At 38.6% G+C, this 26,940-nt stretch overlaps 1 protein-coding gene across 1 annotated transcript in view; it reads right to left on the reverse strand.

The window, feature by feature from the left end:
• Positions 1 to 19,861, reverse strand: part of BRSK2 (BR serine/threonine kinase 2) — a 299,120-nt gene extending 279,259 nt beyond the window's left edge. Inside the window, 1 exon segment of the mRNA XM_085224331.1 lies at positions 19,398 to 19,861. Coding sequence (XP_085080457.1) covers positions 19,398 to 19,491 — 94 coding nt within the window. The 5' untranslated portion in view covers positions 19,492 to 19,861.
• Positions 19,862 to 26,940: the final 7,079 nt, after the last annotated feature.

The following is a 26,940-nucleotide window of genomic DNA, read 5'->3' on the forward strand; positions in this document are numbered from 1 at the left end:
AGATACTTGCAAAATTAGGGAATGGAGGTACCAGTCTGAATCACAGCAACATACAGTCCTTCTTCTTGTCTGGGTATTAACTGCAGTGTAGACATATCCAAAGTTGAGGTAGAAATGAAAAACTGACATTTGGACTTGACAGTGCCAAGGAACATGAGATTTTGGACAAAATCTGATGTTTGCATTACAAAACAGATCCCTATAGAGTTTTACATCTTACGCAGTTAAAAAATAAGCATGTGGCTCTGTTCAGTTCTGGAGTAAATATTACTTTTTCCCTACAAGCATTCTACTGAAACTCAAACGTCTTTAAAATCCAGATTTAAAGTAACTGACAGTACCTCTTCAACTTGGCATGTTTTGTACCTGTTGCCGTTCATTAACGTTAAAGCAAAATTAACACCTTCTAGATTTTCTAATGAAAAGTAAGTACAAAAAAGTATAAATCCTGATGTGGATAGAACTAAGCACAGGAAAAAAGCTGAGCAAACCTCAAATGAAGGATTATCCTTACTTTCTCAGAGATTTATTTCCAGCAAGGAACTGAACTAATGACCTTCTCTTCCTTACCACCTCCTGCTGCCAACATTCAGATAAAATAAACCTAGTCATACAGATTTTTATCAAGATCTCTTGGGGGAGAAAGAAGTCATTTTGGGACTACAGGCCAATTGTAAGAATTATTTTCTAAGTCCAAAGGTCAGTTTTCTAAGACAACTGCAAGTACTTGTGAATAGCTTAGAACAGAGGCAATATAATAACCACAGCTTGTACATTAACATAGAAACACAGCTGCTATAAGTTCAACAACCATTTGCTTAAAGAAAGGAAAGAAACAGGGGAACACTACAGAAAGGTTTTTCAAAGGCAAAAACTATTTGCAATGAGTGTGATATCTAAATCTCCTGACGCTATAACCTTTCATAGTTCGCATGGTTTTGTTTTTCTCTTAACTAGCAGTGTCTGAAGAGAGAGAAAACAGTATCAAAGCCCTTTCTCACATTTAAAAATCCATACACTCTGCCTTTCTTAAGGTCAACCCATAACAAAGGTTAGCCAGTCCACTAGCAGAGAGTATAAGTCCCTCCATCAATTGATTCCAGTTGAGGACCTAGTCCATGATGTCAAAGAACTAAACCCTTCTTTCAGTTACACTAGGATAAAATAGACTAACTCTACTGAAGCCAATGGGATACAAATTCAGACTGTTTCCAGGGTAACACATTGTCAAACTGTGTTTTCTGTGTAGCTGCATAATCTTAGAGTAAGACTCGACAGTCTCAGAACAGTTATGCCATTTTTGCTACAGCATAAGCAACACACCAACTTGCCTGTGGGGAGAGAGAGGCTGTGGATTTCTTCATGAACTCACATACCTCACTTTTACAGCCTGTCATTAAATTAAATATCCTTAAGTTTTTCTTAAGTGAGCTTATAGTCAATCAGACCCCACGATGCCGAGCTTGCAACAGCAGCACGGACAGAGACCTTTCCCTTTGAAATCCAAGTCTGGATTGTTTCAGCTTGTTTTTCAATAGACCAGTTGCTTTCAAATACTACAGTTCGATTTTACAATGCTGCTGGCGAGGTTGGGAATCAAGCTAAATCCAGCTGCACCCAACAGAGAAATTTGCCACAGGGAAAGAGTGAAAAATCAAAGGGTGAGCAGTAAGGTGATCCTCTACCACTGACTTGCTGAATGCCGGACAATGAATAAAAGTTTAAATAAAGCATCAGATGAATAAATAAAAAGTTGTTTCTGATGCTATCAATACTTGTTACCATAGGAGGTAGACATGAGTTCTTTGGAAGCACAAAAACAGAACGAAAAAAAATGCTGCTGCATATGTATTACCTTTTGGTCACCCACTTACATTTCAATTACTAAATGCTTCTTTTCAGCAGTATGTCATTTCAAATAAGCATCACAGTTGAAGATAGAATGTATAAGGTTAGGGGTTTTTTTGGTACAGCTTATAAACCAATCTCATTTGACTAATATTTCCACATATATCCCTTACATTAAAGCCCTTGCTGAAGCTGTTTAGTCTATCCGTAATTCAGAAACCAAAACCATACAATGCCCTCACTTAAAACAGCTTTCTTGCAACACACAATTGCACATTTGCGTACACCAATTCTTATACAAACATTAATGAAAGACAAAAAAGGTTCACACTAAGACACACTGCTCTGCTGCAGACTACCATAACCCAAAGAAGTTCCAAGAAAAAAAAAAAAAAAAAAAAAGAAGTCTACAAATTACAAATTGATCCACTGTTATGGAATAATTTTCATATAAAACAGTCTCTGGACAAAGAAAATAAATAATGCATATCAGATGACCAGGGAGAAATTCAGACTCTCATGCAAGTATGTCATAATCAGAGGAAACTAAAACTCATTTAAATACTGTTTTGTATACGAACTGGCTCACGTTACACAACTTGCAAAATGCAGTTAAACAGTACACATATATACGCAGCTCCACAGCAAGATAAGTATTAGGATGGCAAAAACTGCAAAGGTCATTTTACCAAACACACCCAACCCACTAACAAAACCAGAGCCTGTAATAGGGCAGCTTCCTTTCCCATCTCGGTATTTTGCAAGTTAAGAGATAATGGGAAATAACAATTAAAAAGTACATTTCAGACAAATGTTTGCAATGTGAAGAGCACATCAGGCTACTGATACTATACTTTTAGCTGCTTCTCTGTTAAGATGAGGGAATAGAGTCTTAGAGATTTAATTCCTCCTAAGATACATGCACAGCTACACTGACATCAACCCCAACATTTATCAAGTTCAACACTTCCAGCAGCAACCAAAAATTACTTGCTTTCATTTTTAGGCTAGAAATAAACAATTTGAGATGCTTGTTGGTAAAAACATCTATTTAGAATAATGGAGGGGGATATATTCTCTACTTTATTTTAGATAACTTCCTTTCATCTAATTTCCAGATTTGTAACTTGAAGTATTTATTTTTAAACATTTTGAATTGGCGTATACTTGAAGAAAAACTTTACTCTTAGAAAGAAATAGAGAGCTGAAAGAGTTCTGACATGGGCTAGCACTGTCCCCTTTGCTGAATTTCATCCTTGGTTTACTACAACAGCTAACAGAAAAAAAGAAATTCTCATTTTTAACAGATCATATCAGTTCACTGGAAGACAGCAAGCTTCGCAAAAGTAAAGGCCTTTTTGTTCATGTATTGATGATTCTCTACTGTTTCTATAGAGAGAAAATTCAATTTAAAAAGGAAAAAAACCAAGTGTCCTCATCCAGGAATTTGTACTCCTATTTTTATGGATTGAATGCAAAAGAAGGTAGAAAAAGAAGTTAGACCTTTCAGATTTTTTCTGATGCTGTAGTTTGGTTTTGTTTGTTCATCTGTCTGGGCATTTTTGTTTGTTCTTAAACAGTACCCGAGTTGGTAATAATCCATTCCTATTCTCCCTCCAATAAATGATCAGTAAACTGCTGCAGCCATGTGTTGCAGCATCATCTGTTTTTGAGCCACACACAAAAAGCTGAGTAAGCATGATTTCATTTTTGCTTCAGAGACTGTGGGTTACCTCAAGAAGTGCTAGTGATGCCTTGGCCTCCACTTCTATGTTTTAAAAGAACAGCCCTAGGGTGATTGAAGCTCTATATCTTACATTGAAAGATGATCCAAAATCTCTTATTTGTCTTGTTTTTTTTATGCCAAGACACTTTCACTACTCAGTTCAGTGGATTTGTGCCAAAATTCATTTCTTTTTAATTAAAAGCAGTAAAATATAAACTAAGTTGTGACATTCACTGACATTCAAGATAGGAGGAGGGCACATTTACTTCTTCCTAGCTTTCTCCCTTCATTTCACTTACTTCCTTTTCATATTATGTTAACTACAAGAATTAGAAGTCAAAACGTGACCCATCCCTGCAACAGAAACCTACGTAAAACCAACATAAAACCAGCAAATGAAACACTGCCCAAAAAAAATAACAAACCCACGAGTTGAGACTTACACCCCCAAAGTCAGCATGGCTGAAACTGTATTTTCATGATGCATCTTAGTTTATCTATTGATAACAACTAGTAATTATATCACAGGTGCCAGCATAAAGCTTTATCTAGTAAGGCCACAGATTTATACCATTTTCTGTCCACAGAATAAATTCAAAGGACACATACGCTATAACCATTGTCTATCTCTTAAAATAATAGATAAGTACTGTGATACCAAATCAATTCTTTCCCTTGTTAGCCTTATTAATTAAAAAAAAAAAAACAAACATCAACATACAGAAACAAATTCATTCAGTAAATTTTGTTTCAGTTTTCATACACAAGATCTCAAACATCACACTCAAATAGATGCATTTTAAAAACTATTTTAAAATTGAATTATTTTCTGTTCAGCCTTAACTACAGAAAAGTTTGTTTTCTTCCTCTTTCTAAAATAACATAATTTCAGGGTTCATAACAGAGCCCTATGTCTTCTTACAGAGCGTTTTACAGTAATACAGTTGCAGATGCAATATGGTTTTGAAATTCACTACAGTTCTGAAACAAACTAAACTTATCCATTATAACCTTAGCTCCTGAAAAACCTCTGCACAGAACTCTGGGTTACCACCTCAGAAATGACAAGTAATATTTTACTTCATCTACTTTCTGAACTCCCATTTCAGCTTCCCAATACATCACACAATCCTTCAAAACAGGGTCTAAGTGGAACTCAAGTGATAACCGACTCTAATGCTAGCAAAAAGATAAATTTCACTTTTAAAGCACTGATCGGAGCATTCTCCTTCTTCATTAGCTGAAATATTTTTCCAAGCAGTAACTTGAAACATAACTAACAGTAACACCCATAACAGACTTGTAAGGTCACCCCTTAAAAAATAAAAATAATTCTTTGATATTTGAACTTTTGAATTCATCATTGGCTTCCTCAGAAATGCCTGCATTCTTAACAGTTCAATCAGTCTGCACAGTAACCCATTAACCTCACACCCACTTCACACCAACCTATACCCTTTTCCAGGCAACAGTTCTGTAAGCTGAAGCTTACTGAAAAAGCATTTGGTAAAATATCACTTGACCAAATAAGACCGTTGCTATTATCAAGTGGGTGCATTTATTAACTTTGCATTTCACTTTCAAATTTAGATGCGGGTGGACGAGGTGAGGTCTGGAAAAAGGAGCAAGAGAAGACACAGGACTATGAAGGAACTTAGTTTGAAGCATTTTTTAAATCTTATCTGCCTGTCAGAATTCCCAATGACTTACAAGCAGAAAAAACAGACAACAACAAAACAAGAAAACACACCACCAGAGGGCTGTTGCCTGCAGGGAAATGAAACTGCTGCACTTTAACACTGCAGTGTAATTCTACTGGTTCTACAGGAGCATAAATAAAAGTGACCAAGTTATAAATCTTTTATAAGTAGAACACAAAGCATCACATAAATGTTGTTTTTTTTTTTTGTCTGTTTTTTTTAAACTCACTGACATTTTGTTTTAAAGATGAGGGACAAATGCCTCTAAGGAAAAAAATAACAGAAGTCAGCATAACCACAAACTGCCAAAATGGAAGATCAAAGCAATTCTTACATTTTATTGGGTGTTAAACCAACTTTTGTTTTACATTGCAGCCAGAGATTTCAGCACTTACGAATCAAGACTACAACAATTAGAAGGGGAACCTATGGAAAACAAACGCAGCATAAAAAGGTATCACCAGGAAAGACGAGGCTATATACTGATCTCCTATGTCATCAGGAGATAAAAACCAACAGATACATATTAAATGAACTGAAGCTACACACGTGAACACTCGCAAAAAAAAAAAAAAAAAAAAAAAAAAAAAAAAAAAAAAGCATTATTCCAGGCCCTTCCATGCTGCTTCCTATTTCTTAAAACAGTATCATTACTGTCTGGCTAATCCTGTCAGTCCCAAAGGAGAACTTCAGTATTATCTTAGTTTTACAGCAGGGCATCATGAAAAATAGGCAAATTAACTCACCAGACTCTCCACCCCAAGTTAGTGGGGGAGCCTTCCAGGGCCAGTGACAACTACATAGTTATTGCTTCTGAGAATCTGCATTATACTGCACAAAGACACGAACAGAGCCTGTTTTGTACAAGTGTCTCTACTGCTCTTCCCCCAAGAAATCACCAGTTTAGGACTTAACAGTATTTCAGAGAGCATAAGAGTACAAATAGGGATGCAATCCTTTGAGAAGCTGAGTAACCTTAATCCAATAGGAATTGGGAGCACAGAATAATCTTTTACAGCAGATTTAGAACTTCACAGAGTAAAGCACAAGGTCAGTATTTTGAGCATATGAAGGAAAAAAGTAACCCCGCAATGAAATCCTACACATTCTTATCATCTGTATAGTCCACTGTATACAAACACAGCTTATCCACATCAGACATACCACCTTGACTTCTAGCTGATGGGGGTTTGTCAACAGAGCATAACAAAGACACAAATGGCATGAGTACATCATCAGGTAAAGATGGGGAAGCCTGGACTTCTGCACAGGGCAAAGGTTGGAGGTGCTCAGGTAGACCTACCTAAACTTCACACAGCCTGCAGTGTCCTATTTTCCACCAGGAGACAGTGTGTTAGCTACTGGTGCTACTATCACTTCTCTGACTGCAAGATAGACATGTCAACTGATCAAAATCCTTTTCCTTGGCATGTCTTCAGTTTCCACCTGTACAGTGAGGAGAACAAGGCCTACTACACCGGGGCTTCTCCCCTCTGGCAGCCTTCGTGGAAATGAGTAGTAGACACTCAAGAAGCACGTAAGATTCTTACAGATATTTGAGAAGCAATCTGTGGATGAACTAGTTCCCAAGCCACAGGCATCAAAACACTGAGAAGAAAGAAGCATTGGTGAAGATAAAGAGGCTCTCAGCTGTTGTTCACCTGAACTGACGATGGTAAAAGCAATGACGAGTGCTGCAGCTCAGATCTAGAAATGACACCTACATTTGCAGCAATTCCTTTGAGAAGGAAGAGCCACCTGGTAACAAGATGGCAAATGTCCAACTACGCCAGTAGTTCGGTCATATCTGCCCCTAGCAAAGGTGCAGCAATACTAAATATAAGGATATCTTCTACATTCTGATGTATAACACAAACTAGTCAGGCAAGACAAAATATTAGAAAAGAATTTCTGCTTAAAGTATTCAAACCATCTGTCTACCTTAATTTTTCTGTTAGATGAGCAGGCAGATTTCTGCTTTAAAGATGAAAGACAGTAATTTCTAGAAGGCTGTGCATGTATTTTCAATGTGAATTGAATTCACTTACAGTATTATTCCACTTTGTGCTCTAATTCACTTGAATATTCACTGTAGAGATTTATTCCTAGGCTGTTCTTAACTAGAACACCGCCAGAGGTCTGCCTCTACTATCATCAATGAGAAGCGTGCTCATGGGTCAAACTCCCCTCTCAGACAAACTTGAGCAAGGCCTTGAAGTCATTGGGGCTGCAAAGATGTAACTGAGTGGGGAATTTGACTAAGTAATATCCTCAGTACAATCAGAAAACAACCAGAAGCAAAAAGAGATGCAATTTCACAAACACGAGCAATGAAATAAGCCACAGACCCAGAAGAAACACAACACAGGAAAAAAAAAAAAACACACACTAGCAGAGATCTTTCCTATTGACAATTACTATTTTCATCAAGCTTTATGAATTCATAATAAAAAACGCATATATTTAACTAGTTTCAAAAGCTAATGAAAAACTGTTTAAGGCTGCAGCTCACACAGCATAAGGAGTCTTAAAAGCTGTGCCACTCATGGCCATGCCTTTTCAAAAAAACAAATGCCCGCGTTTAATAGGGCTATGGCACTTGTGTCATTGCCAAGCTGTAATATAATACTTGGCTTTGTCTATCGTGACCATTTTTGTACAGACAGGCATTGCAAACATACAAACAACTCTCAGTCTTCCTCTCAGCTTTCTGCAGGAAAGGACTACTTCAAATACTGTCACTAGACCAAAATGGATACATGGAGGAAATACAGTGAGGGCTCCCTTCTTCCCACACTGCCCAGTCATTGAACTCAGCTCAGAAAAAGAAAGGACCAATTTCAAGCCTCCACTACCCCTGCTTTGTACAGCCTCAGCAGCAGAAAATAGACAGGAAACCAGCTTATCAAGATGGGTGGAGATTTTCACAGTGTTAGATCATAATGTGGTCTGGTCTAATATGACTTTTTCCTCCCAACTTGCTGTTAGTCTTAACCAAGCTGAGGGGCAAAATTCAAAAAGTATCTGTGCTCCAGTAAACTCAGCCTGCCACAGCAGCATCTCATCGCTTTCTAAACTAAATGCAATTCAAAGAAGCTGCACTGTTCACGGCAGCTTTGCTTCAGCCTGATTTCTTAAGAAAACAAAATTTATATCTTCAGGCTGTTTGTAATTCCTCCTATATCATTAGAATAAGTTAACCAGTATCAATGAAGTTTGAAAGTACAAGAAAAGTCTCAAAGATTCCATGTTTCACACTGAATGCCTGAGGAGAAAAGTATAAATTCTCCCACAAAGGAAAGAGAGACTGATTTAATCCTTAATCTCTTCTGAGAGAAAGTAAGAAAATGGACATTTTTTTTCTCATTATTAATCACAATAGAGATGAAATTATAAAGGGTCTCAGTCTTGGAACTGTAACATCACCAAAACTTTTCTGAGAATTCCCTCCTAAGGCCTTCACTAGTTCACTCTAGGAAACTGCAGCTATAGAAAGAACCAAACGTGTGTCTAGCATCCTCTAGATAAGGATGTTAACTTTTGAACTAGCCACTAGGTTGAACAGGCAAGGTAACTGAAGTGAAAGCACAGACAGTCCAAACTTCAAAAGGAAAACTGTAGCTCAATCCTATATCTCATGACAGCAGATCACCTCAGTGTGAGAGCTAAAACTACCCACCATTTACAACTTGAAATGAAGACAAGAGCTTTGGAATAGAGGGGACGAAGAGATTCCAGCAAGGTAAAAATCTGAGCATCAAATCAATTCACTAAACTTAGAGACAGGTCAGAGTTATTAAAAGAAATCCATATCGCCACTTAACGAAGCTTACTCTGGGCAAATGGCAGGCAAGATGAATAACTCAACCTCCGGCTGGCAATGAGTCAGCACAAGGCACAAGAAGTTTTTAAATGTCACGCAGTCCATTTCACTCCGCAAGGATCTAGAACTTGAAGCCTTCTTTTTCCTACTTAAACTGGCGTTTTAATTTAAATGTAATAAAACTTGTCTTAGCATAGTCATGTGATAACCTAGCTCAGACTTCAGTAGAGCAGAATATTGTTTAAACAAAGGAAACAATACATCAGCTCATATTTAGCTAGAAATATGTTACTGTGCTTCCTCATGAACTATATTATGATAAGGCTGACAAGTCAGCATCACAAACAAGGTCTACAGGTACCTCAACAAGGACCAGCTAAACATTCATTTTTACAAGGTCAGTATTTGAGTAGAAATTTACATTGCTAGCCACACACAAAAATAACTAAGAAAGAAAGTTAAAGAAAAGAAAAGGTGTTCCACCAACAATCCCTGCAGGGTCAATGTGAAGACCCAGCATATTCTCACCTGCTGCTGAAGAATGACCCTGAAATCTTCGTCACACTTAAAGTCGTAAGTCTAAGAGTAGGCTTCAGAAGGACAGCAGAAAACTAACAGATTTTTTGTCTAGACCAGGTTGCTTTCCCCAGAAAGGAACTCCTCCATTATTTTTGTTCCAGTCAATAGTGCCTAATGCCTAAGTGACAGAAGCACTCAGATTATAGCATGTAAGGCTGAATACACAGACAAATGATGCTGCAAAAAGCAGAACTTGTTAATACATATGTAATGTACATGCTATTTCTAAAAATATATACATACACATTACATCACAGATGTTTTTTCTCCAACATTAAACATACGCTGCAAAAGATGGCAAATCAAAATTGCAATAGCCTCAGGATATAAAGAGAGCATGTTGTTTGTTAAGTAGATGCAGGAAGCCAGAAAAGCACTTACTAAATGGATGCCTGAGAAGAGTTTCCTATCCATTTATTAAACTGTAAAAGTTCAGTACTTCACTAGAAATATTATCATAGATATAATTTCCACCTAGAGTTGGTACATTTAGAAAATAGAGGTGGCATTTACACATCTTCAGCTAACTATGTTTGTTTCCCTTCTCATTGCCCCCTAAAACCAGTATCAGTCCATTTTTACTGTCAGTGTTACAAACCTCAAACAGTTTTGTTTGTTTTTACCAGCAATAAACTCCTTTAGTCAGTAACTGGAAAAATAGAAACTTTTTCCAAATTCCTTGATTATCAAATCACTCATCATCAGTAAGTAGATGGCACATAAGAAAATGCAGACGAACCTGTTATTCACTGAGCAAGGAACAGCCCCTTCTATACCAAACCCTTACAGCATCACAGATGAAGTTTATTTTTCAATTCCTTCTTTAGTTTTTAATATTAAATATGCTATTATATTTACGCAGAGAAGCCAATTGAAGGAGCAGTAAGAGTTAAACACAAAAACTAACCAACACTGAATATTCAGCTACTAAGGCTCTGAAAGAGTAATTTAGGACAGCTTCAGTTTATGTCAGTTGATCATGATCTCTGTGGCCTTATGGAAATAATTAAATAATTTTCTCAAAATATAACCATTATTGCTGACAAAGCAAAGTAAATATTCTGCTCCACCCAACCCAGCACTGAGTACATCAACTGCTTCCATCAGCCTGAAGGTTACTCTGCAAAGGAAGCATATCTGGTATTTAAATACCAATACTTACCATTTTTATACACTTTGCTCTTCAATTTCAGTTTCCCAATCAGAACTTAATGTTAACATTAAACCAAACATATCCCTTTCTAAGCATATTTCGTGTCCTCTGTCGATGTCCGTGGCAGTATTTTCAATTGCTGATATACACTTCTGTTTATTAAACTGTAAAAACTGCATCCCAAGATCACTGTGAAATAAACAGCATATTCCCACTTGTTCAGTTCATAGGACAACAATAATCTTACAGGCATCTGTGTCACAAACAATGACTTTATGACTTTTTGTCTTTTGTCATGACAAAAAGTCATGAAGTCAGTTTGCAGCAGAATGGTTTGAGTTGGAAGGTACTTTTAAGATCATCTAGTTCCAACCCCCCTGCTATAGGTAGGGATACCTTCCATACAGCAGGTTGCTCAAAAACCCATTCAACCTGGCTTTGAACTCCTTCACAGAGAGGGCATTCACAGCCTCTCTGGGCAACCTGTTCCAGTGTCTCAGCACTCTCACAGTAAAGAATTTCTTCCTAATATCTATTCTAAAGCTACCCTCTTCCAACTTAAAACTGTTTTCCCTTGTCTATGTTGCTACATGCCCTATAAAAAGTCCTTGCCCAGATTTCCTGTAGGCCCCCTTCAAGTACTTGAAGGCCACCATAAAGTCCCCCCGGAGCCTTCTCTTTTCCAGGCTGAGGAGCCCCAACTCTCTCAGCCTGTCCTCATAGAGGAGGTGCTCCACCCTCTGACCATCCTCATGGCCCTTCCCTGGACCACTCCAACAGCTCCATGTCCTTCTTGTGTTGGATGCCCCAGAACTGGGCACAGTACTCCAGGCTGAGCTTCAGGAGAACAGAGTAGAGAGGCAGAATCATCTCCCTCGATCTGCTGGTCACACTTCTCTCAATGGAGAGGATACAGTTGGCCTTCTGCGCTGCAAGAGCACATTGCTGGCTTACGCTGAATCTTTCATCAGCTGACACTTAAATTTCTCTCCTCAGGGTTGCTCTCAAGCCATTCTCCACTCAAACACTTTCTGAAGGAATGAGCACGATTTCTTCTGTACCACTTAAATTCAATTTCAACTTAATTTCCAAAAGCACTAAAGAAATGAAGAAGTCATATGGTGGTTTACTTTTTAAAAATAGATATTTATCAGCAATGATCTAATATGTAAACAGATTTAGTCAAAATGAATCGGTTAATTAACACCACTGATATATTTCAAAAGTATGCATTTAAGATGAAGTAAGTCGGATTTAATCACATTTGTGCTTCTTTAAAAATACCTGTGTTGGTCCTTGGAAGCAGTGAAATTGATTCCTATAAGTTCTTTGTGATACCAGGCAAAGTGCAATTAGAAATGTCAGTAATCACATACAGGAGAAAGTTAACTCACCCAGCTGGTGATGAAGATCTCCAGCTACAGAACACTCCTCCTCAGGAAGTAGCCTTCACCCAGAAGATGCTCAAAGGAGAGCTGGATCCTGGGTGCCCTCCCTGGGCCCACCCCTTTCAATCAGGTGGGAAGCACAGGTAAATTGCTTGCCCCTGTGCTTCCTGGGCCAGCCACCCCCTTCACCAGATGCTCAATTACCAGTTCAAGCTGTGACACAAGAATTCCCTTACAATACCCTGTCAGAAAAGTGTCTTCTAAGTAAGGGTGTTCATAGGAATTACATCAAACTATGCAGGAAAACTACATTTTCAGAGTTAGCACTTGCAAACATTTATACCAGAAGTGTTTGCACAGCCATCCAAGTGGAGCATGATACTCTTACACAACATATCCAGCAGACTACAGTCAAGAGTACAAATCAAATCTTTGAATATTGACCAAGCACAACCAATCTGAAAGTGAGGTAAAGAGACATAACGAAAGGAGATGAAAATAGTTGTTTGCAAAAAACAAACAAAACAAAACAAAACAAAAACAAAAAAACTGCAACAAAGGCTTATAAGAAATCATCTCCACTTACAGGCACCGCAGATAAAGACTGTTGAAATTCATTATGAATAGTATTTACAAGAAATAATTCACATTACTACATCTACTATGGATATTTTGTAGAAAAACAGTACTGTTTATGCATGACCGGAGCAGCCCAAACAATATTATCATATAAGACTATTAAACATTCTGGGTTCGTTTACAATAAAAACAAAACCAAAAAATTACTTTTGGATGCTTCTTAACAGAACAATCGATGACAAATAAAAATTCCTTTACCTTTACCTATTTATCATGGGCTTGATGAGCTTTCTACTTAAGTCAGCACAACTGAACCAACTGACTTCACAGGGGAAGTTAACACTTAACAGCGTTTGAAGAAGATCACTCCCTAAGCATCCATTTGTGTGTCTGCCTTGACTTCACCACTATGGAAATCCACCTCCAAGCTTCAATCTGTTCTCATTTTAACTGTTCTCCTATATACATGGTAGGTTTTTCATGAACCAGTACTTCAGAAGGCATTAATTCCAAATTTCTCACTCCTTTTCAAACTCAGTAAGCTTTCATCACCTACGTTTGTTACATATTACCTACCTACTAATTTTGAAAGGAATATCAACATTTATTGCTGCCGTTACAATTATTATTTAACTCTATGAAGCATATAACATTAAAGACTCTGTAAAATATAATGTACGGAGTTAATTTGTGGTATACTAAAAAAATATCACAGTGAATCCAAAACATTCACCAGCTGCTCCACTGCAATTCACAAAAGTAATCTTAAGGATTCATTTAAAATACTACAATTGTTCACCACAGATTTTCTAAGAAGAAAAATTTTTCCACTCTGAATGAAATTTACCTCTAAACATTTTTCATTTCTCTAAACTCTCTTATTATTCTAAGATAGTTATTCCCACTACAGTGACACTAGGACAGTGACAGGAAAAAAAAAGCACTTGAATAGCACAAGAACTCTATTTGAAAAATCACTGTTTCTATATTTCCTGCTGATGTCTGAAATGTTGATATATAATCATCTAGTCCTACTCACTTGACAGTGTATCTGAATTCTAACAACTCCTGGATGAGAAAGCTTACTGTGCTCTACAAATGAAAACAAACATTCAGAGCCTACTCCTGTTTCAGTAAGTCCATGATAGTTTTGCTGCTTATACCAGGATAAAAGATGGATGGCATCCCTCCACAAAGCTCATAGAAGGACAAAGGCTCACAAATGTTTTTACTATAATAAACAAGGAGGAGTCTGCATGGAAAAAAAAAGTGTAAGTCAGAAAAGGGGAGTTTGGACTTGCAAGTCTGGATACAAGGCACAACTCTCAAGGTAACACCAGTATTATTTCAATCATAAATGCAGGAAAACAGTACTTTCAAACAATGAGACCAAAGGTATCTAAAATTAAGAGCTACTAAATCTCAGAAAATTCATAATCATTACTGGAAAATCCATTAAGGCTAAGTTATTATGACTTAATAGTGGCAAAATTTCACTAAAAGATTTTAAAACTTTTAATGCCCCCAGTACTGCATGCAATACTGTATTTTTAGTAACATTATTATTTCTAGTGTTGCTGTTAATTAATCAAGTCCTCACTGACTATCATGAAAATAGGGTGCAGATTTACCATTTTGAAAGTGATTGTCATAAGGAAAGCAGAAACATAGATGAAAACATGAACAGAGTACGCACTTTAAGAAAAGGCCATGGAGAGAACCACAATGACTAACACATCAATAACCATATATTCATCTAGATTACTAAACTGAGTAACACAGAACTATTTTAGAACTATTGTATCTAACAAATGGGACAAAAATATATTTACAGTAGGATGGACAAAAAGGATACACTTTGTTCAGCCAAATAAAAAAAAATAAAAATAAAAACAACACAAAACAGACTTCTGAAATCACTGTCTACAAAACACTCTTCCAATAGGTTTGAAGCTTTCAATTGCAACCAAGTCTGACACGCACAAAAAAATAACAAACTTTCTGAGGATGTCACAGAAACAGGTGGTTAAGGCTGCAAAGAAACATCCTGTTCAAGGCCTCAATGAATAGACTACTGAATTTGCTGAGACTCAAATGTAATGATCTCTCTTATGTAACTGAACAGCATACTGCTGAACGCCTTGCTGATGGCTCACACAGACAAGACACACATGAAAGAAATAGCTGTAAGTTACATAGCATACCGTACAGAAAAAAGACCCCTACATTTTGTCAAAGTGACATGAGTGTCAGCAGTATTCTTTGTTCTGACTGGGCTTAAAAATCAAATGAAAGGCATAAAACAGTAAGGATCAGCAACATTAGTTTTTTTCACTAAGATTATCTTAAAGTTAATAGGGTAACAACAATGTAGAGTTGGCCTCTTATTACTCGTAGACAGAACAGTGTTTTGGAAATCAACTGCACACTGATTTGGTGCCATAGCAAACTATGATGCCAAAGTTCATAAAGCAATATCAAATGAAATTCAAGAAAACACTCGAGTTCTGCAGTCCTTTACAAAAAATAATACTTGAGTCCCTCACCTTTGACAATAAAGAATATTTACTAACGATTGCAATCCATACACTCTTTAAAGAGTTTTGAGGGTGAAATAGGATTAATGGGAAGAAAGAAAACGCATAAGCCAAAATATCAGTGGAACAAAAATAAAAGGAATATACAAAATACCAAATGAGTGGCAACTGGAAAAAAATGTCTGAGTTAGGAAAACTAAAACAGTATTTCATGTTTAGGTGTGACGGGGGTTTCTTAAGGCACTGTTTCCACGTGTGTTATTGTAACGTGACACACATCCTTTTCCTCATTACTGTTAATTACAATGGAAACCTCCTATAATTAACTGTAGTAGAAGGTAATTCGACGGAACTTACATAAACCAACCTTTCCCCACACACTCACATATATAGAAATAATCTTTTGCGCTAACACTTCTGTAAAATAAGGTGTTTGGAGTATAATAATTCAAATTATGCTGTATAATAATTCAAATTATGCTGCTGCTTCTATTCCAACAAAACCATTCATCCAGCTGCAAAAAAAAAAAAAAAAAAAAAACCAAAAACAAGGGAGACACACAGCATTTAACTTATTACAAAAGCAAGCAGGCCAGCGAAGACCATCTAACTCCAATACTCATGTGATATATTAAATTCTTATGCCACGTTATTCAAAACAATTTCCCATATCTTCTCTCCATCATTTCTGCTACCAGCAAAGGCATAAGCACATATATCTTTCATCTCTGTCTCACGCAGTCCTTTTCTGACTTCTCCAACTAAGAGGTCTTCATCCTCTCTTTGTGGCATCAGTCACCCTCGGCAAGCTTGAGACATCAGCACAGAATGCTACTCAGGACAAATTTTGTATATCTTATTTTAAATTCTAATTAACACTTGAAACAACAGTTGTTACCCACCTATTTGAATTAAAGGCCTTTCCACGTCAGTCTGCCTAACCACAGCCAGATGTCTTTAGGTTCCACTAATGTCAGAGATGCAGCATCTGACCCTCTCTGCAGAGACCAGTAAGCTGCTGGTGATAAACATTTTTCTCAGCTATTAAGATGATAATCAGCGAGAACTTCACGGAGAGCAGGCTAGTTATAATTCTGTTTACCATCACATTACCCTTCCACAGCACCCTCTCTAAGTCTGCCTTGAACTACGAACCCATTCTCCACTCCAAAAAACTATTCTTTTGATCTCAGTAAAAGATGGTTAGAGTAATTAACAGATTCGTATAATATTAATATACCTGGGAGCAAAGCTAAAGCTTGCATATCTGAAATAATCAGTATCTTACAGAAAACGAAATGAGTACAAAGATCACTGCAAAATGGGTAAGGCTTAGCAACACAACTTAGACTTTCTTTCCACTGACCACTACATTTTGCAAAATTTTTCTCTTTCCCATCCTACAGAAAAAAAATAAATACACATTCCAAGCTATTACCTCCTAATCTTCCAAGCTTTAAGGGAATAATTACAGTCACTATTTTTCTTGAGCTATATGCCACTGCAACCCAAATTCAAAGTTACACACCATGACGACACAGAATGGTGAACGAGGCCCTCATACTGCGCTTGTTGTCATCTCCCTGAAATGCTGCAGGTTGCTTGCTTACCCTTCAAAACAAGCAGGATGAAGACCAGCTACACAGCACACACTGTTCATGGCATTCTGCATGCTAGCAAATGTGATTAGCACAGAAAACGCGAGAAGACCAGAAGGCATCTTTCCATATTCAGACATGTATGTTTAATACTGAGCTAGATTTCACCTCAGTGCATTATTATGTTGATCGACAGCAGGTATGGCAAGGAAGACATAGGCTGACATCAGCTACTTTTAAGTTTTTGTCTTCTTCCCCTCCCTCATTTACCACCTCCAGCTTCTATGACACCGTGCATTGTGCATTTATGTGCACTCATGCGCACAGGCAGCAGAGACTTATCTATTAAGATCAGTTATGTGGTAAAACTGCAAAAGGAAACTTTCACCCTTGTCCAGGTGGTTGAAAAACTGCAGAGGCCAACAGCAGCTTCTAAATGCATGCTCTCCTCCCTCCACCCACCCCCCCTTTCCTCCATCTCTAATCACTTAGGAGGAAGATAGGAAGATTAGCAGAGAGGAAAAAAAATAACCAAAGCTGCAGATAACCCTTTAGGACCACAACGTCAGGCTATGAGATCTGGAGCGAAAGGTTAATGCGGTAGTATTTTCAGGAATCAGACAATTGTGTTTTACGTGAGAGGGAGGGGTACTGAGAGGGTGAGAAAAAGAAAAGGAAGTGGTGATGAAGACAAAAATGAATTTGTCATCCACAGCTGGATCTTTGATCACCTGGAGTATCCAGGAAAAAAATATTACCAAAAGAAATAGGATAGTTTTATTACCAACATACTGCATTTTTTTGGTGGAGTATTTTCATCATCATCAGAGCAGATTTTAGTAAGAATACAGCTGCACAAGTAAGGGCTTATTGAGCTATGCAAAGAATAAAGGTGGTACCCAAAACACTGACAGAAAGCTACCTTTAGCAGCTGATGTAATAAAAAGGATTAAAAAATATAAATACAAATAAAAGTCACTTTCACTGGAAGACAATGTCATCCCCATCCCTGTCTCTGAACGGTTGCTATGGGGTTGTGAAGAGGAGGGGAAAGATGGGGGGGGTTATAATCAATCATCTCAGAAGAGCATTGCTTCTTACAGAGAAAGATCTGGATTTTGACTGTGTCCCTAAGAAAATTGCGGACTGCAGAGCTGCTGCCATGCAGGGCAATGAGGAAGCAGGCAGAGCGGAGGCAGCAGCTGGGGATGGAAACGCCTATTAAAACCTTTAGACAACAGATGGGCAAAGCTCGGCTGGTTTAAAAAAAAAAAAAGAAGAAAAAGAAAAAACAACACACACAAAACCAAAAACAACAAAAAAAACACCCCACCACAATGCATCATGTTTTATTGTCCCACCGTAATGAACAACACTTAATACCCACATGCCCAAAGAAGCCCCCCTATTACTAATTTCCCCTTTCCCTGAATTATCACCTCAAGACTCAATTCACTTTTGGGGGGAGGGAGGGTCTCCCCAGTCCAGTGAATTTGCCAGATCCTACTGCTTATTGCACCTGTTACGACAAAAAATAAAATAAAATAAAATAAAGAAGGAAAAGTCATTTGGGCTTCTTTTAGAGGTTTTCCTTCCAATTAAGGATCCCCTGCCCTTGAAGTGAATATGCTATCTAAGCAAGCAACAGCAAGTCCAGATCTTTAACGCATTTAGAGGATCTAATTATGTCATATAGGGCAGAAGCACCTGCTCTCCGCTAATTCCCTCCACTCTGTTTCCTCTTTTTAATATTTCTTACCATTGTTCCATTCAAGCAGATCTGCTGGGGGTGAGTTCATAAACAAGCTTTAAGAGAAATAATTAAATAACCTCCCCTCCCCCTCATTCTTCCTACAAAAACATAGGATAACCAGAATTCTGCTACTGATCCCCTATTTTTCTTTTATTTCAGATGCTACACAAAAAAACACCAGCTCATCTATCCATATTTGCTAAATGCCCAATGCAGTCAGTGCCACAGATATACTGTATATATTTCCCACCACCAACTGCACCTTAAGGACTACACCCTTTTCAATCATGATGTCATGAAATACTGCTGGTGACTCCCCCACTACCACCACCACCACCTCCTTGGTACTACAGGCTGTGAACCTTTCATTTCAATATAATTTGATTAAAAAGAAAAGACTTCTAAGTAGGGCAGAGAAGAAATTGATGTGAAAATCCACCACAAGCATCATCTATTTTTTCCTCTGCATGCACTCTTTCCGTCACCAGAACACCACCCATTAGAAGGAGTAATGAACATGAAGCATCTTGTTTTTTTTAAAAGAGGAAAAAATAACATGAATATTAAAAATAAAGCAAAAAATCCTTTGTGAATATTATCTTCATTAAATCACCAAATGGGAAAACCTGATCCCTCATATACCCCATCCCCAACACTTCACTGGCTGCTACAGCACCTTCCCCTTGGCGCGGGTCTGCTGCAAAGGAACCAACCTGTCTGTCCTTTTCCTAGGGTTTTCTCCAAACGATAGGGTCCAACATATTGTGCATGTTGAGCTCCGCTGCCTTCTTTCCCTGTTGATGTCATTTCTACCTGGATCTGTAATTCTGCAATGTGTATGTGCTGATGAGCTGGAATTTCTCTCTGCAGTTCTTTAAATTCCCACTTTGCAGCTGTGCAAGCAAAGCACTCTTTCTTTTTGCTTTAGTCCACTTGGTTGCAGATTTTTCTCTTCCTCCTCTTTCTTTTCACTCTCTTTCACGTGCCTGTTGTCTCGCTGGGTCTGTCTGGGACGCTGATGTGCGAAGGAGTTATTTTAACGTTCAAAGAGGGGGATCTACGATCCAAGCCCAAGGAGCATGATGCTGGTGATCTGGGCTCCGCACGCCTTGTTCTCTCTAGGAGCTGTTCAAGGGAGAGCCAGGGCTAGAGCAGCGGAAGAGCCGGGCCCCGCAGCTGTGATTGACATTGCAAGCAGCCAATCCTCTCGTCTCCCACCTCCTTCTCCCCTCCTCCTTCCAGTACCTTTTCTTTTCCATCAGCAGCAGCAGTTACTGCCTCTGCCTGCTACAGAGCATCATAATCAATAGGAACGGCAAACACCCAAGTTTATCAGTCTATTGATAAGGCACTATTAAATATAATTAAGGAATGTATTATTTTAAATTCTAAGCACACACATTTCTTTCTCATGAATTATACTCCACTATGCAGCTGTACCTCCATGGTACTGAATAAAGGATGTGACTGTGGCAGGAAGTAGGAAGGGGAAAAAAAATCTACTTCAGAAAACGAGCTTGAGAAATTCATTAATTCTGTTTGATTCTGAAGGACCTGTATCTTCAGTGGATTTTACCCTTTAAAGAGAGCCTTTGGGGAGGAAACAAAAAGAAAAAATAAAATGATGGAAAAAAAACAGGGCCCATCCTGTAGCTATTGAACTCAGTAGCAGAGGTGCTTTTGAATTTGATGGCAGCAAGCAGACTTTGCATCCTTAGGTGAACAGATCAAAAATGGCACGGCTGCTGTCTTCATTATATCAAAAAATCCAGGTGTTAAATGGGAATAGGAAAGGATTCTCAGATCCGCAGATAATAAAATCCATAGGCTCTATACCAATAGACTAAGGAAACCTGCATTGCTTTCATCCAAGTACTTACATGTTTCTTTACATTCCTAAGTGTTCAAGAAGTTTGTTAGGCACAAACCTATGCCCTTTCTGGACTCGGGGCTATACAACAGTTTCAGACTCCAGGACTATCAAACTGAAACCAATACCACACAGAGTTCCATTTTACCTTCTCTTCTCTGCACTGCTCCAGATAGCAAACTGGTCAGAATATCGTTTTTGAATTGCAACCAAAAAATGCACAGCAGGGATTCTTCAGTCACAGAGGAAAGCCATGACAAGCCCGTAAAAGAATGAGAGAGTAAAGAGGACAAAACTTGGATGCACCTTATCACTTTATGTTGCTAGTTGAGTGCAAAGACTAGTGACTATTTCAGGGTTTTTTCTCTTTCTGAAAAAAGGGTATATTTTTAAAATACCTGTATCTACATGAATCACCTGCTGAAGGAAATTAGAATAACACCAGAAATTTGCTTTGTACCTGTAACACAGGCACAACAACTCCACCGAACAGGTTGTAGAAGATTAATGGGATGAGGAGATGAGAGGAAGCCAGGCCAGCAGCATAAAACTTTAAACCACCTCCAAGGTATCCTTGTGTCTCCCTCAGGAAACAAAAACCCCAATGCTTGTTTTGACCTTCCTCTTAATTACTTTTTATGGTTCACCTTTAATTACTTCCAGAGCATGCTATTACCTGCCAGCAAACCAGTGGTGCCCCCAGCGTTCTGCTCCTCCTCAGACCTCTCTCACCTTGTGGAGCTGCCTGCTAACGGCTCCTCTTCCTCTGAGAGAACCGGCTCCACTGTCACCAACGGTACCTTCCAGCACCTCACAGGCATTTACTCACCTCCTCTCCCATCTCACTTTTGCTAAACTACAAATTTTTATTTCTCCAGTCTTTCCCAGTGCTGGGATAGCATTTTCCCATGTCTGGCAGAGCCGTGAAGCCACAAGGATGAGAGGAGAGAGTGCAACAAGCCCTCCAAGTGCCCGTAGCAATATGGCGACTGCTCGACCCTGCTCTTCCCGCCAAAATCACTTAGGCAAAGACACTGCATTGTGTCCCCCTGCAGAGCAGCTGTGAGGGCTGCAAGCAAAATTCCTTCAGAGGCTGAAAGTACAAGGCTCAAATACATCAGGAGATCATCAACAGGGCGACCAGGTGTCAAGAACACATCTCCGGAACTCTTCCCACATGTATTATGCAGCAAAGGCTTTCCTTCACCTGACCAGGGTGTTGTGAGAAGCAGGCTCCTGGCAGGGCTGTCAGTTTGTCCAAATTGCCAAATTATCCATGCAATCATACTAGCAACATGCATTGCCAACTATCTTTCACACACAACAGCTTTTAAAATTTGTATTTTAGAGGGCTTTTGGTTGGAGATGATGAGGTGTATGTATGTGGATAAACCACGTCTGGGTCACGATATAAATAGAAAGATGAGCATTCAGACAGTATTGCCCATAAAAGACCCAACTTGCATATTTTGCAGTTTGCTTCCATTGTGCTTTGGGGAAAATAACTTAACAGTTCCCTGAATACTACAAATCCCCACTTTCTGCCGCAAAATATATGCCAGTGTCATGGCTGGAATAAGAGCAAAAACAATTCATTCATATGACCCTGACTAGGAGGTCAGTGAGTTTAAAAACAAACAAAAAAATCCAAACCCTCTTGGTGTAATTTATTTACTTGCTATTTTGATTCCATACAAGTATTCTGCTATGTGACCTACTGCTGCAACTTTGACCTTTCATTCTCAACTCTTCTTGAAAAAAAAAATATTTGGACACCTCTTTCTTCCTTAATAATCAAATGCTGTTTATTTCATCTGTTCATATAGACTAAAATCCCATTTATCTATAACCCCTTGATATGAAACTCACTCCTTTGAATCTAGGTTACGTCCCCTGGTGTGAATTACTTATACAATAACTCCCTCAATTATTTGAAGCCCTGTTTATCCAAATGTTTTGATGTTCCCAAAGTATTTTGAATAAACAGGGCTTTACTGTCGTTGGATGTATCAGATATCTTTTGGGATACATACAGGATGATTTCCCCTGACCTTATTTTGTATCATCTTGTGCTTAAACGTAGAAGCAGTGTAAACTTAAGTGTATAGTGTATGGGTACCATCTTCAGTACTTTTATTTCTGTCCTCACTAATGATTTTTCTTTAGCCCTCATTAAAGGCCCAAACCCCAGAAGTTCTTCTCAGGAAGAACTCCACACAGATTCAAGTAAAAGTTTTTTCTTGACTAAAGAGTGAATATTAACAATAAAAAAGACCTAGAATTTCGCTGTGTTTTTTTTTTTTTCTTTCATTTTTTTGTTGTTTGCCACTACCTTTCTCATAAGAGCCATGAGAATCTTAAGGGTGAAGATCACAAAATGATGCAAGAATTGGAGGAAAAAAACAGATTCATAAGGATACTATATACTATTTTTCAATTGTTCATTTGAATGTATTCATGCAGTTACTAAAGTAATTGTCCAAATTCCAAGAAAAAGCATCAATAATTTTGTGTAATTAGCGTAGAATGAGTTAATAGTTTTCTCGTGGTAAGAAGAATTTAACAAAAATTAAGAGTTTATTTACAATTAGAATAACCTAATAGCCAACAATAAGGTCATATTAAAGAAACAATACAACAATATTCAGTTTTTCCAATGTCAAGATCTGTTTTCATGCTATCAATATATTCCACCCACAGATCTATGGACACATGATACCTCTGATAAATGGTATTCAGAATACAATATTTTGCAAACTGACACCATTGCACAGGTACATCATCAAACTCAGCCAGGTATTCATATCACCTTTAAGCATCAATGCTGTTGACAAACTGCAGTACCTATATTAAGAATAATTATGTAAAGCAGCCATATCTCCAAAGAAAGCCTAAAATTGAAAAATAGTTCCCTTTGGAGTGGGTAGCCAATAGCATCTTCCTACGAAGCCTAAAGGGATTTCAGTAGTGCAAGTAGATGTTTTAAATTTTTAGAATACTCTCACGTTTTAGGCACTTTCCAGTATGTATTATGCACTGGAGAACTACTTAGCATTGGTTGTTGGAAGACAGTGCTTCTGCAAACATTCCATCTTTAACAGCTCCTAAACTAGTCCTAGTCCATTGCGGTTGAACTTGATGATCTTTGAGGTCTTTTCCAACCTGAGCAATTCTGTGATTATATTTATTTTGCATATAGCAGTTTTCAGCAGTCTATATATTCTAGTACATCATTTCAACTTCCACCCAAAAAATGAAGTGTTAGTTCCTTATCTACATATCATCTTTCCTTCATGCAAGGCTGAGGTAAAAGCATATAAAATGTTTAATAATAAAATAGATAACAGCATTACCAAGACTTTAATAGGATGCTGGAGAGATAGAGGGGCGTTTATATTTAATCTAAACACTAAATATAAAATTTTGCCTTTTCTTTACATAAATAACAAGCTATCAACAGTTTAGTGGCATACTTAACAGCCATTTAGTACCTCCTTACCTTTCATTGCATGCAGATTTTTTTCTCAGGAAAGTCCTGCGATTTGGGGACCCATCCTCTGCATATTTGCACACGTTAGACTTTCCTGGGTGACAAATTCAGATTCACTTCTTGAGACACTAAACCATTGATAAACATTCAAGAACTTAAAAAAATAAAGAAAATTGAGTGAGACACCAGTCTTAAAATTCTGGAGCTGCATGGATCAGTTCCAGTTGCAAAGTGACTAGAAACAGTAGAGCTCAGGGACCAAAGCATTTGGTGCTTAAGGAATAAAAAATAGGTATGTGAAAACAAGAACGCTTTCTGGCCATTGTTTTGTGCTTTGGAGCAATTCCATCCATTCAGCTTCCACCATAAAATGTGCATTCAGCTCAACTGCAAGCTGGTAGACTCTACTGAGTGACTATTGAGCAGCTATTTTGAATGCTATATTAGCACTCTAACAATATGCAGCAAATTTGTATGATGTCAGATATTAAGAAAAAAGCAAATTTTCTATAGTTTAAAACAGATATTTCAGTGGAGTAATCAATAAGCCCAGGTGTAACTGGAGGATGCATTTCAGGCAGACTCATACAAAGTGCACGTATACATTGCACAGATATATGCTATGTATCTACTTGTCTAGCCACGCAGTTGATAGGCAGGCACTCAGAACACTCATACAAATGCAGACAACACCAACAGCCTTATCCTACTCCTCTCCCTGGCTGGAAGTCCACTAAGGGGAATACATATCTGTAAGGACCATGTAGCTCCCTAGCCAAAACACAGCCTCTGGATCCTGATCTCCTCAGTTGCTGGTACCTTAACATATAAGCCCACCTGGCTGCAACCTTCCTCCAGCTTCAGGTATAGACTATTACATGTGCATCTGGGCAGGATTTTCCAGATCTCAATAGCTGGTCCTCCATGCTCACTCTCCCAGTCTCAAGTTAATCTCACAGGTTGGCCATGAGCCAGCAGTGTGCCCTCGTGGCCAAAAAGGCCAATGGCATTCTGGGGTGCATTAAAAAGAGCGTGTCCAGCAGGTCGAGGGAGGTGATCCTCCCCCTCTACTCTGCCCTGGTAAGGCCTCATCTGGAGTACTGTGTCCAGTTCTGGGCTCCCCAGTACAAAAAAGACAAGGATCTCTTGGAAAGAGTCCAGCAGAGGGCCACAAAGATGGTGAAGGGTCTGGAGCATCTCCCCTATGAAGAAAGGCTAAGTGAACTGGGTCTGTTTAGCCTTGAGAAAAGACGACTGAGAAGGGACCTGATCCAGGTTTATAAATATCTGAGGTGTGGCGACCATAGTGGTGAGGCCAGTCTCTTTTTAGTATGTGGAGACAGGACGAGGGGAAACGGACATAAGCTGCAGCATAGGAAGTTTCGCACGAATGTGCGTAAGAACTTCTTCACGGTGAGGGTGACGGAGAACTGGAACAGGCTGCCCAGGGGGGTTGTGGAATCTCCTTCTCTGGAGATGTTCAGGTCTCGCCTGGACGCCTACCTGTGCGACCTGGTGTAGGGAACCTGCTTTGGCAGGGGGGTTGGTCTCGATGACCTCTAGAGGTCCCTTCCAACCCCTACAATTCTGTGATTCTGTGATTCTGTGAATTTACATGAGACCGAATTTTAACCTCCAACAGCCTATGATTTGCTACATATAATATACACAGGCTATAGTGATACACTATGAATCTATTACTTGTATGTAATGCTATAATGAGATGATAATAGCAGAGTAGCAAAGTCTTTGGCTACAGCAAATGAGAATAAGCCCAAATGCAGCAGCCACAGTTACAAAAATAAAGGAAAAAAGATGGTTACCTATGAAAGGCATCAAGTACATAAGGATCTCCAGCAAGAAATACCCTCACCTCTACTGCCAACCCTAAAATGAGGTCTGAGAAGGAGTGGATCCTGGCCCTCCCCTTCTGGTCACTCAGGTACACTGCATACAGCTGAGAACCCCTGGGTTGGCCCTGCCTTTCTACCACATGCTCAATCACTGATTCAAGCCATGACTTAGTATTTCTGCTATGGTGTATCAAACATTTTTATAGACAAAAGATTTATACTTGCATGTGAAAAAACTATGAAGCCCTCACTAAGGCAGTGTTAGAAAGGAATTTAATAACAGGTCCAGCTGCACCAGTCATGGGCAGGACATATCCATACATGAGTTAAAATGAGTCAACAACAATTTATACGTGACTGGTCCTTTTTATCTATTTACACTTTTATTTTCCCACTCTTTTTTCTCTCCAAATCACCCAACCCCATTTTTTCCCACCATCTTTGATTCCTTCCCTAGACTTTCCATAGTACATCCAGTGCAATCCCTGTCTGCTTTTTCCTTGCGTCCCATACTGTTCCCCCACAATGACACTAATCCACAACCACCCTAGACCATAACGAGATTGGAGAGTCCTTGATTTGAGTTTCTGCCCTCCCTTCATTTTACCACATAACCTAACATTGAGAACATTAGTGTGTAGGGTAGCTTGTCTTTTAATTACAAGAAGCACTTGTTTTTCAGTTACAATAGCCTGCCATTTTTACTTCTTCTTACATAGTTGTAGAAATGACACTTACAGAAGCTGTGCCATACCTCTTCAAAAATATCCTGTGCCTGGCTCTTGACACATAGTGGGAGCTAGCAAAGTGCAGAGACCTGTAGCTATTTAGCACACCTGGAGATTGAGGAGAGTACATCCAGCCCCAGGTTCCTGCAAAATGTTGAAAAGAAGTTAAAGGTAAATACAGACCAGAGATTGATGGCAATGGCAAGATGATAAAAGGGTCCCTTGCTCCATAGAAACGTATATTCCCAGGTATTTGGTATAAGAAGAGCAAAGAGACTGATGAGATGAAAAAGTGGGACTTTGCTTTTTGTATTC

The sequence above is a fragment of the Meleagris gallopavo genome, chromosome 5, assembly GCF_905368555.1.
Source record: "Meleagris gallopavo chromosome 5, MGAL_WU_HG_1.1, whole genome shotgun sequence".
NCBI classification, from domain to species: Eukaryota; Metazoa; Chordata; class Aves; order Galliformes; family Phasianidae; genus Meleagris; species Meleagris gallopavo.